The sequence below is a fragment of the Rhinatrema bivittatum genome, chromosome 1 (assembly GCF_901001135.1).
Source record: "Rhinatrema bivittatum chromosome 1, aRhiBiv1.1, whole genome shotgun sequence".
NCBI classification, from domain to species: Eukaryota; Metazoa; Chordata; class Amphibia; order Gymnophiona; family Rhinatrematidae; genus Rhinatrema; species Rhinatrema bivittatum.
Genome location: NC_042615.1, coordinates 516,062,756 through 516,075,473, shown reverse-complemented (window position 1 = coordinate 516,075,473; position 12,718 = coordinate 516,062,756). Strand labels below are relative to the sequence as shown.

At 43.3% G+C, this 12,718-nt stretch overlaps 1 protein-coding gene across 1 annotated transcript in view; it reads left to right on the top strand.

Annotated features, from left to right (window-relative positions):
• LOC115096917 (annexin A1-like) overlaps nt 1-12,718 on the top strand; it is a 77,734-nt gene that overhangs the window by 10,701 nt on the left and 54,315 nt on the right. The window contains exons 2-3 of the mRNA XM_029612211.1: nt 1,327-1,408; nt 3,412-3,502. Coding sequence (XP_029468071.1) covers nt 1,349-1,408; nt 3,412-3,502 — 151 coding nt within the window. The 5' untranslated portion in view covers nt 1,327-1,348. The remainder of the gene's footprint in view (nt 1-1,326; nt 1,409-3,411; nt 3,503-12,718) is intronic.

Sequence of the window (12,718 nt, the reverse complement as noted above, 5' to 3'; positions counted from 1 at the left end):
TTTCAGCCTCCTCTTAATTGCTGTCAATGGTTCCTCTGCTGTCCATAATTCCTCTGTATTTCCTAGATCACCTAAAATATGCTCTTGATTTACTTATGTTTTTGACACAAATGTTTTTCAGTGCTGTCAGCGTTTCAAAATTGTAAACTTAGTCTAGAAAGCATTTTTATGTGCATATATCTTATTTTATGCATGGAAAAAGTGATTTACGCACATAAATCATGTCTTCTACACATAAATCTGTTTTTCTGTGTGCTAAGCCTTTCCTGTGCACACGTTTTCTGATTTGTATGCACTTTTTAACGCCCCGTGCATTAGCTTACCATTAGCTTATTGTTTCGGAAGTTAACCAAAAAATGAACTTGTGCGCTAGGAAACTGTATGCTGAATGTCAACACGCAGTTTTAATACTCAGCTTTTTGCACTGGCCCCGATGATTGGTAGAATAAACTAATGCAGCAACTTCCAATGGTGGTGTTGTGGCAAAGATGGTATATTTTTCTGTTCTATACTAAATGACCTAGCTACTAGGCCACACTCCTTGGTAAGAGATCCTAGAAGGGCCCTACAATAATAAACAGAATCATTATGAAATGATGCTGTTTTATTTGATAGCTTTATACGTTAATAGGACCAATATTTTCCCATGGCAATTTCTAAGACTAGTTACTTTATAATTGTATTATAAGGTGCATGCTGATATAAAGCTTCTGTTTGAATCCAGAGGCATTATGGGGGTGGAGGTAGGTAAACTTTAAGTCACTTCATAGTAATCAATAGAGCTGCCTTTTAGTATTTTACAGCATTGAATCCATATGGTATCCATGCATACTGGTCACTGCACATTTTCCCGGGTTGTTTCCTGAACCCTTAATTAGAAAATCAGTATACCTATTGGTGTTCTATAGTTCAGAGGTAGTCCCTCCAGTTCTTGAGGGCCCCCTAACTGGTTGGGGTTTCAGGCTATCCCTAATAAATATGCATGAGATTGATGTTCATGCATATTCATGCATATTCATTAGGAATATCCAAGCATTTAGGGTGCCTTTATGGACCAGAATGCCTTCTCCTACTATAATTTAAGGCAACTCTCGGGCAAAACCCATGCCACAGCACTGTTTTCTATCACACAGTTCAAGCTCTTTGTTGCAGATTTCAGTCAATATATGGCATTATATATGCATGTGTATGTGTTTTGTGTATGTACAGAAATCAGCAGCAAAGCTTTAGATATTCATTCTGGCTTTCAAAATTGTGGTTGTGATTTGGAACATATGTATTTGATGATATTCTTTTCTAATATCATTCATTTGTATTTTCATTTAGAAATTTGGAGTGACAAAGAACAATGTCACTTATTCAACAAATTCTGCAGTCCCTGCAACTTGAAAACCAACAAAGCTGTGTTGTAAGTGCTATACCACATGTCACTGCATGAAACAAAGCAGAAATCAAATATAAGGTTGTCTTTGTGAGTCTAAAATACATTACTGCTTTTCTTTAAAGTGTCGTTTGAAATACATTTATTTAATAGCATTTAGGTATCTCTTTCCAGATTTAAAATTGCACAAAGTGATATACAAAAACACAAATAAAATTAGAAAGTACAGTCATTTCACAGTACAATAAAACAAAACTAAATACTCACATAACAAAACAGACATCAACAATGCCGCTACTTATTTCTAAAATGTCCACCCTTCATAACACCTATTATCCATGATTTTAATCCTTTTCGAAATCTTCTTTCAACATAATTGGGCAGCTAATTCCAAAGTTGTGGTATAGCTGCAGAAAAAGCCTAATTAACCATCCATGCCTAAATGCTGTTACTGCTGGAAGTTGAAGCTTGTACCTCTGGTTCATCCGTAAATATGATTTATGTACACAAAAAAATGCTTTCTGCAGTGAAAAATATTTTTGCATGCATAAATCATATTTTATGTGTGGGAAAACAACACAGTTTATGTGAACCGACTGCTCACCTTAAATGATCGTTTAAAATGTGGAGGGCACAATCCCTTCAATACTGTAGAAGCCAAAACCAAGGACTTAAACTTGCACTGTAAGGGGTAGATTTTCAAAGCAGCGTGCGGGCGTCCATGTGCACCCGCTACCCGGCACGCACACATGTACGCCGGATTTTATAACTTGCGCGCACCGAGGCCTCTTCCCCCGCCCCGCCCTGCCCCCTTAGTAAAGCCCCGGGGCTTTAGGCCTGGCACATGTAAGCCTTTGAAAATCCGGCCCTAAGGCAGTAGGTAACCAATGCAACTATGGCCGGCCAAAGTATGTAGTGAACAACCTGTACTAAGACATGCCGTCACATTCCATATTGTGGAATGACTTCCCTCTGGATCTGTAGAAAGAACGGGATTTATTGAGGTTCCCCAAGAAACCAGACACGGCTCATGCCAGTGGCTTTTAATGACTAAATGGCAATACTTGTAAATATTTTCAACTTCTGCCAATGTCTTTAGAGTTTATGATTTTAGGTAGTTGTAATTTTTAGGATGGTATTTTAAGTTGTGTTGGGAGATTTGATCAGGAAAGTGATTAATAAGCAATTTTAAAGAAATAAATAAGTTCTGAATTATCTGTAATTTTCTAGTCACTTTTCTTGGCAGCCCCAAATACAGAGCATTCAAATAATCAATCTGTAACATAACCAAAACATAAAAAAACCTTAATACATACATTAAAGTCTAAGAAGGATTTCCATTGTCTAATCAGCTTCAGTCTCCAAGAAGCATTTTAGCAACTTGTGATATGCTTCTCTAATAATAAAAATAGAATACAATTTTACTCCTAACAACTTTACTCCCTCGCTTGGTACCAATTGTTACCCCACCACCCAACCTGTGTATCAAAAAGGAGGGACAAGGATCCAGCAAAAAATTGGACTCTTTCACCTGTCCCAACAATGACTTCAGTTCCACTAATGGTAGTTGATCAAAATGTCTCATATTAATGGAATCGATCCCTTTCATATGGGCATCCTGATTCACATCTGCTCCTAATACCGATATATAAATTACCAGGTCAATATTTAAAGAGGTTTTGTCCAGATAAATTTGGACTTAGCCAGACAAACTTTGGGATTTAAGAATCCTGTTGCTGTGCTGCCTGCCCCCGACAAAGCAAGATAAGTTCTTATCTAGATATAAACATATCTGGCCACGTCGGGGCAGGGCAGAGGCATTTCAGTGTTACATATATTTATTACTGTCTTACAGGAGCTCTAAAGTTACCTAGCTAAACTTAGCTGACTGACTTTAACAAAGCTAGGTATATTCAGCATAGAGACACACCGTTGAGTATCCTAGCTAAGTTTCCCAAATCAATTTATCCAAGTACCTTTGCTGGATGGCCAGTGGCCAAAAATTTACTCCTGTATTTTTTGTTTTATAGGCATCACAATTGGGACCGTCAATTAAAGCATGCCCAAGCTTCAATGCTTCTTCTTATGCCGCCAACCTGGACAAAGCTATCAAAGCTAAAGGTACTGTAATAAAAGTAAAGGCATGCTATGTTCTAATACAGGACTGCCAACATTTCACATGCAAGAGCCATGAGACCAAAATGCACACCTTTGAAGAGCGGGAGAGGGGAGGGGTCCTCTTCATCCAAAAGAAAGGGCCAACTCTCTCAACTCTCAATGCTCCACAATGTGCTCACCAGTCTCTCTCCCTCTCAAACCCTCATCCCACTCTGTCCCCACTCTCTCTCTCACAGTCTTAAGTCTCCCTGCCTTTCAGGCCGATACAGTACAGTGCGCTCCGATGGCTGTCAGCGGGCTCGAGAACTGACGCTGGCAAAATTGAGCGTCGGCTGTCAAACCCGCTGACAGCCACCGCTCCGGGTCAAAAGGAGGCGCTAGGGACGCCAGTGCCTCAGCCTCCCTCTTGTGGGGGCCCAGCCCAGATCGGTCTGCCGCTGCAATCCTCTGGTGGAGGGAGGAGGAGTAAAGTGTGCTGAAGCGATGCTGCTGCGCTCCCTGGCTCATGCTGACCTCCTCCTTCGCTCTGTGCTGTAAGTGCAATATGTAGAGTCGGCAGCTTTAGTTGTGGGAAAGCTCTGAAGCCAGTGCATGGGCCGTCCTCTTAATAGGCCTGGGAATTGGACAGCGTGAGCTCTGGACACCAAAGACGCATGCTGTAGCAGAAGGTCATGTGCTCTGGGGGAGGGGGTTGGAGAGTGATGATGCGACCTCTTCCTCCATTCAGCCTGCTCAGGTCATTAGCTCCACTCCTCTTGCCTGCTGTTCTCAGCAGCAGGAGCTGCATTTTTCCTTTCAGCGAACCACATGCAGCTTGCAAGATGCCAGCTGGCCATCCCTGATCTAATATTTAGGCAAGGCAATTTTCAAAGCCATTTGCACATTGTGGAAGTGGGCTTTTGAAAATTGTCCACCTTCAATGTAGATGAAAGCTTGCGCATTGCGCCACCTGCATGGTGTGAAGGAGTTCCATAGACAAGATTAGGTCATAATATATGGATAACAGGTAACTTAAAATTATTTTATTATGATATGATGCAAAATATTTTGCAGGATATCACATTTAATTACACTTAGAACAACAGTAGCAGCAGAGTGAGGGATACAACAGAACCGCTAAGCGAGAGAGTTACTGAGGGCCTGGTGCAGTAAGGAGTTTTGTGCATAAATCATCCCCCAACCAGGGATCACTTCCTAGCCCTGGAGAGCACTGGATTCACTCAGCCACGGTGGGTCAATAGCATCTCTGTGTCTTGTGGATGGGGGGCGTAGGGCTCACCTGCAAGGCCAGCTGGTTACCTCCAAATAAATCAACATTCACACAAAAGTTGGTGATCAAAACAAGAAAACAGTTTACTTAAAAAATTACCACTTCAGCAAAAAGACCAAAGTCCATAGCGAAACAGTCAGAAACAGCAGAAAAACTCAGTAGTTCAGATGCAAAAATTCACAGTTCTAAAACTCTTCACTTAGTCTTCCACAATTCAGATCTTGTACGATCTCAAAGGTAGAATATTATTTCTTTTTCCCAGGCCTCTGTGGTCCAGGTAACAAATTACAGAGTCTCTCTTGAAAAAAAACTCCCAAGACACAATTGTTGCAGAATGGTCTCAAAACAACTTCTTCTTCTTCTTCCTTCAGGTGGTTGTAGTTTTCCAGTGCTTGCACTGGAGCTCCATGAGAGGACACAGCCTCTAGGCTCTTACTATCATTCTGGCCCTCAGCACAACTCCAGATCCACACTTCTTCCAGACTTCACTGAATGATCATGACAGCATCAGCGGCAAACTCCAAATTCTTCAAATCTCAAAACCCGACCAACTCCACAAAAATCACAAAGCTCCACTAATCTCTTGCAAAAACTCCCCCTGTGCCTCGTGGGGAAGCACTTTGTACCACCAGGTTTATACAACCTTGTAGAAAATGAACCACCTTGTCCCTCTAGTTAATGAATATTAGGGGTGTGCATTCATCGAGGACGAATTAGGCAATTTCAACAAAATTGCCTAATTTGTCCTCGTTCGGCCACCCCAAAAAATGAAGGGAATTTTCCCGAAATTTAGGGAAAATTCATTTTTCGGGGTAAGTGAGCACCAACCCCGAAATTTGGGGCGGCCGAGAAAAAATTGGCCCTAACCGCAGGAAACTGAAATTTCCTGCGGCAGGCCAATAACGAAGGCTGCACCGAAAGGTTCGGCCGAATCACATCCCTAATGAATCTATATATATATATACACCCTGGATTTCACTCTGAACCTCCTGAGCTAGAAGATCCCCCATGTTAAGGAACAGAACACACTTTACAAAGCCTCTGCTCCCTCAGTGAACCGTCCACTGTGATACGATTCCCAGTATTAGCACATAAAACTGTTCTCATCTCTGCCATCATCTAGTGGCCAAGCAGAGGCCACATACACAAAAAGTGTGTGTGCAAAACTTATGCCTAGTGCATAGCGCCCTCACAGGTGTAGGGACCTTTTAGGTTTCCACTAACTAAAGTGTCCTTAGCTTAAGTCCTAGGTTAGGGTTTTGTGTTTGCACGCACCACAAGGGCTTTCTCTGAATTGGTCAGCAATGCATTATAAAAGCAGACTGTGCTCGAGGAGAAGGGTGGCTTTTGAGTTAGAGTTTTGAGAAAGCAGGAGAGTTACTGGAAGTGGCAGGAGGTGAGTGGAGAAGAATTTAGGAGAGGATTTTTTTTTTTTTTTTTTTTTTAACAGAGGTGTTGTATTTGGTGTGGAGCCTGGTCCTACCTAAGGAGATTTTTCCCTCTGCCTTGGAAGGTCAGGATACGGTGCTGTAATTCTCTGCCGCTCAGCTAAGGAAGGACAGCAGTGTCCTGGCAGAGAAGAAGAGAGTATTTTTGCAGAGTTTTGTTCCTATTGTTTTGAGAAGAGATTTTTGCCACCAGTTCTTGCCCATGAGAAGGCCATTTGTATTTTGCTGGTTTTGGGACTCTCTTCCTTCGAGGTTTCCAGTAATATCAGGGACAGAGGTAGGAGATCCCAGCCCACGCTAGGAGCCCACTTTTCCTCATCTGGAGGCCCGGGTCATTTTCCCAAGTGCTTGCCACCAAAAAGGATGCTGGCTCAGCAATGCAGATTTTTTTGATTTGTCTTTTTGAACATTGATTGAAGATTTGGTTGCTGATATGACTTGAAGTATTTTTGGTTGCAGTAAATTTATTTTGGAACACGCCACCAGAGTGTCCAGAGTCTTTATTTAGAGTCAAAGACTCCCTAAAGCAAGGACATCAAAATAATAGTGAATACACATGAGAGAGCAACCAAAGAAAAACTGAGAGATTGTAAGCTGGTAGTGACCCCTGGGATCCTAGAGGTTAAATCCTCCTTCCCTGTCAGAAAGAACTCCGGCACCCTGGGGCAAGTGGACTATGTTTGTGTGAGACGAGGGAGATTTGGGAGTAGAAGGGACCCCGTGGACAACAGTGAGCCCCTGCATTCTGGGAGGTCCTTGAAGAGGGGATACACATTGAAATCCCATGCTAATAAACACATTATCTATTACCTCGCCCTAGGGTTGCCAACTGGCTCCAGATTTTCAGGACAGGTCGATCCAGTCCTGTTTTTACTCACCAGCATGAAGGTACTTATAGTCTTACTTTTGTTAGGGAACGCAACAGGGAAATCAGAATAAATCCAGCATGCACTCAGCCACAGTATGATGCCACCTGGTGGTGGTACCAGAGCAGTACATACAACCTTGGATCCCTTTGAGGAGAGCCAAGAAAAAAGGCCAATCTAAAATAAAGTTCAATATAAACCAGTTAATGTGTCTGTAACTCAAAAATGAAATATAGTGCACAGGGAAAATGTTGAAGTGTAAAACATAATCCAGGGGGACAGGGGGTGAGCAGAGCGCATTATTTAGTGCCCACTGGCTGGCAAAGGCGTACACTGAACCAGTAGACACAGCGACATAAAGCTCTGCTCAAAGGCGGGAGCGCACCAATGCCCGGAACAGGATCGGACCTCTGATGATGTAACTGATTTAGGGTCTGATGTTTCAGGCCTCTGCTCCAGGCTCTTGCTGGTAACTGGGCCTGGATCTTCTGAGTCCAATCCCGAGTGCCCTGTCTCATAAAGGACCAGTATATTCCCCCTGACTTTGGGAGCAGGCTTTTCCTCCCCTGTGCACTTATCCCACACTCAGTCCACCCCTGGCTCCTCCCTTTCCCTCTGTCCAGCCTTTATTTCTCCTTTTCCTTCAGCAGAGGTTTTGTCAAGGGGAGAGATGACATGGAAGGGGTCGGAAGGTTTCGATGCTTCCTCCATGGGGGTGGACTCAGGTGTGGATAGTGACAGGGAAGGCAGTTTTTCTCCTTCCTTAAGTCGCTCCATTATCTTTTCGGCAGCAGCTGAATCTCCAGAGGCTATCCCCCCTTCTGAAATTGGGGGCCCGGTGGTGGGGGAAGGGGTGGTTAAGGCCTCTGCTGTTAGCGGTAACATTGTGGTGGCAGCCACATTCTCATTAGATGCAGTCCCCTGCAAGTTAGAAATTGCAGGGGTGACAGCCACAAACTCATAGGGGGAAGTCCCCTTTCAGGTGGATTCTTCAGGGGTCACTGCCTCATTCTCATCCAGGCAGTCCGCTGCGAGGTGTTATTTGCAGGAGTAGCTGCCTCAACAATACTGGGGTGAGGGGCAGGTCTCATTGGGATGGTGAGGGGAGAGACCTCATCCTCACAGTCACTCTGGCATGCCCTGTTATTTTTTGCTGTGGCTTTTTTTTTATTTCATTGCCAGGTTGGGCAGTAGGGGGTTCTAGCATTAATGTTCCTGGGGTCTTTTGAGATGGAATTAGGGGCCGTCTTTTCTGAGGTCTGATGCTACTCAGCACTTGCAGTTATGTCGGGGTGATGGGCATCTTCAATTTTGGCGGTGGAGGGGGAAGCCCGAGTGGTGTCAATTGGGCGGTAGGGATGCCAGGGCCATGGCCCCAAGAGGCGCAGGTGGAGTTTGGGATGGAGGCTTTGCAGCTGCCAAGGTGGTAGTAGCAGCTATAGATGAGGGGGGCAGCTCGAGGGTGGCAGACTTATTTGCTTTCTTTGCCTTGGGGCATACTTTCAGCTATGCCCCACCTCCCGACACAGGAACACCTTACCTAATCTGTGCTGTGTGTGGGGCCCCCTCATGTGGATAATAAAAGAGCCCTCCATCTCCTCCCTTCCCTGAGGCAGCTTCATTATCACCTGCACTCTATAGGACAGGACGTGTCTATTCCTGTGCCAGCACCTCAGGGGTATCACGGTGATGGGAGAGCGAACCTCCCCCAGGGTGCACAGGATAGCAACTAGAGATGTGAATCGGAACCGGAATCTGATCGGTTCCGGTTCCGATCCAAATCTTAAAATTTTTATCGCCCAGCCCGATTTGAGTTCTGATTATCGGCTGCGCCCGATCTGATAATCAAAACACCCTCCCAAACCCCCAAAAAAGGTTTTAAAATTACCTGGTGGTCCAGCGGGAATGCAGGGAGTGATCTCCCGCTCTCAGGCCATCGACTGCGTTAATAAAAATGGCGCCGATGGCCCTTTGCCCTTACCATCTGACAGGGCAAAGGTAGCGCCGGCGCCATTTTGAATATTGGCAATAAGGCCCAAGTGCAGGAGATCGCTCCCGGACCCCCAGGGACTTTTGGCCAGCTTGGGGGGGGCCTCCTGACCCCCCCAAGACTTGCCAAAAGTCCAGCGGGGGTCCGGGAGCGACCTCCTGCACTCGGGCCGTATTGCCAGTATTCAAAATGGCGCCGGCACTACCTTTGCCCTCACTATGTCATAGGGGCCGACGGTCGGCTGGACCCCCAGGGACTTTTGGCCAGCTTGGGGGGGCCTCCTGACCCCCACAAGACTTGCCAAAGTCCAGTGGGGGTCAAAATGGCACCGGCGCTACCTTTGCCCTGTCACATGGTAAGGGCAAAGGGCCATCGGCGCCATTTTTATTAATGCAGCCGATGGCCCGAGAGCGGGAGATCGCGGCGGGACCCCCCCACTGGACCACCAGGTAATTTAAAACATTTTGGGGGGGTTCAGGAGGGTGGGGGATTTGTTTTAAAGGGTTGGGGTGGGTTTTAGGGTTGTTTTGGTGTGCCGGTTTTCCCGCCCTCCCCCCTCCCCCGATTTACGATTTTTCACGATAAATCGGGGGAATTTCTATTGTATCGCGACTCTAACGATTTTTGAGGATTTAAAAAATATCTGACGATTGTTTTAAATCATCAAAAAACGATTCACATCCCTAACTACAAAATAATATTGCTATATTTAAAACTTCACGCTTCTGTGCAAGTTACTCTTCAAGAGACCTCATTGGAGTATTCATTGAAAAATATGAAGAACACTATGGAAAACTATACTAAGAATTATTAGGTGAATTGGGAATCCTGAACCCATTGTTTTGGGACAATTAGGTTAAAGAAGATCTTGGAAACTAATAAGTTGAACTTTACTTTGTCGGCTGCTTCTTGTGTGGGGTGAAAGGATATTTGATATATATTTTGTATGGGATGAGTGTTTTGTATGAGTATGTAGTGTGATTGGATTATGTGTGAGTTGGTTGAGGTGTACACCTCTTGTAGTTGGTGTGATTTTTTTAGCCTATTTGTTGTTGTGCTATTTAAGGCTTTTGGAAAAATTCTTTGCAAACTCTTAGGAAACATTGTATAGATTGTATTTGATAATAACATTTAAAATATATTTTGTAAACAATATTTTATTTTAATTTGCACAATTTTCTCTTTTGGGAATCATTTTATTGTGTTCGTCCTCCATTCCTCCTGGCAGAGCCACCAGCTACTGCACTTGATACCACCGCGGATTAGGATCTTGTTTGTGGCAGTTTGATTGCAGCAGATGTGAATGCAATGCCTGGAGAGGAACTTGGGTTCTAAGCTTTATTCTTATTATGCCCTGCTGCTGCCTGAGGTGTTTTAGTAATATCCACAGCAGGAGGGCACAGCTTGTCTCTCTGGTCGGTGACACAGCCACCTCTGAGGCGGAAGGAAGGGTCTGTTGGCCAGAGTGGCTGTCTCAGAGTTGGATGGAGGTGAGGCAGGAATGGTGTTTGTAGTGGCTGGCTTAGTAGTACCAAATACTAAAGGGTCTCCCCAAATAGGGGTTTCTGCCCTAGAAAATAACTGCGCTGAGACAGGAGTATTGTGTCCAGCAATAGCAGAGATGTCATTATTAGCTGTTGCTAGATTAGATGCTGCATTTTGAGGAGGTACTGGGGGGAGGGGGCAGCTGCAGCTTTTGGGGTGCCAGCCAGAAAGTCATGAATGTTCTTCTTTGGTATTTACTTCCAACTGGCACCCTTTTCTCCCCAGCTTTCTTGGATCCTGCTTGAAGCTGCTTCTTTCCTATTGCCCAGGCTGTTCTTTCTATTTAGGTATAGGCAATGAGGACTTGGTTTACAGCAGACTCTATTAAAAAAAAAAAAAAAGGAAGTGAGGGAATCTATTTAAATGTGAATTTTTTTCTTTTTTTTTAATTATATATATATAAAACTGTAAATTAAATACATGTGAAAATCTAATTCAAAAATAATCTGTGCTCTGAAAAATTAAAGAGGGAGTGCACAGGGAATTGAGTGTTAAAAAGGAAAACTGAAGCTGAAACTTACTTGGGGAAAAAAAAGTGCTTGGCTCCTTGCTCTAGCGGGAGGGTTGTTGCAGCAGGTGTCTGATTAGCTCAGTCGAGCTTCTGAGCTTGTGGCTCGTCTGATCAGCTGAGGTATTCCCCCTCCTGCAGCTTCAGGAACCCAAGAATTCAGATAAAGGAAATAAAGAGCTGCTGCTCTTTTAACTTATAAAACTACAATAACATTAAAAAGGCAATTATAGGGGAAGGGTTGAAATTAAATAACTAAATTGAACAAAACAGTTGAAATAAAACTCTCCCTTCAGCTCCAATGGGAGGCTGGAGGAAAGAGCATGACAGAATTAAAAACTGTAAAGCAAATAAAATAAGTGAGCTTTGAAATTAACCCTGCCTAATACAAAACTCTCTCTAAAACCAAAGCTCTCAAAAACTGACCCTGCCTAAATAAAATTAAACCCTGAAACTAAGTAAAATGTGTGTGAAGGGAAGAAAGTCTGCAGTCAGTATACAGCAGAAGGCAGATGAGCTGTCTTCCTCTAAAACAAACAAATCAAATACAAGTCCAATGAAATAAACTCCAAATAAAAGTGAAGACTGCTGCCTCAACACGACTAAAATAGATCAAAATTAGAAAGCTAAGGAAATAAAAATATATGAAAATAAAGATTTCTAAATCTCTGGTCAGGAGCTCGATGTGAACACAGCCTCTCTCTAGGGGGGAAAAACCTGAACTGGATTAGCTTGTCCTGAAAATCTGGAGCTAGTTGACAGCCCTACCCCTTCCCAATGCAGAGAAATGTGCAAGTTTAACTCAGAATTCCTTAGCACTGGAAATTTTACTCCTGGTTAGAGATGAAGTAAAGTTTCCAGCACTAGTGTTAGTCTATGGACAGAAGCAGGAGTTCCAACACCAGGACCTGTAGTTGGGATTTGATGTACATAAATCATGGTTTATTTTATGTTATTTATTTATTCAATCATGCCTATCTTCTGCAAATTTCCAAAAATTAGTTCAATGCAGAGAACAGAAGACATTCATAATAAAATACACTGATACAAAAAATACAACAAATATACAAAATAAAATACAGTATAAAATACAGATTAAAAGTTTAAAACATAACCTTCAAACTCATACCTGGCCATTAAATACTTCCTTAAAATACAATGTTTTCAGCTGTTTTCTAAACATTTTAATATCTTTTTCTACCCAGAGTTCCATCAGTAAGTTGTTCCGTAAAGTCAGTGCAATACAAGAGAATGCTCTTGTTCATTTAATGGAATCTAAACTCTTGTAAAGATGATATGATTAAGAAATTAGCATCTGATGACCTTAGCATACATACAGGACCTCAACATACATACAGGAAAATATTTTTTTAATACACATACAGCCACATCTCCTGGGTGCCTGATGCGATATTTAAATGAGTCACTGCATTAAAAAGGATGTGCTTGGGAAGATTTGAGCATCCCTGGTGCTCCAGTGCATTGGGCACCCAGGAGACATGGCTGTGCGCCCACAATTGCAACAGGCACTCAATACAAGCGTCTGTTTTATCCTACCTCAGTTGATTTTTGCCCAGTATACACACACAATG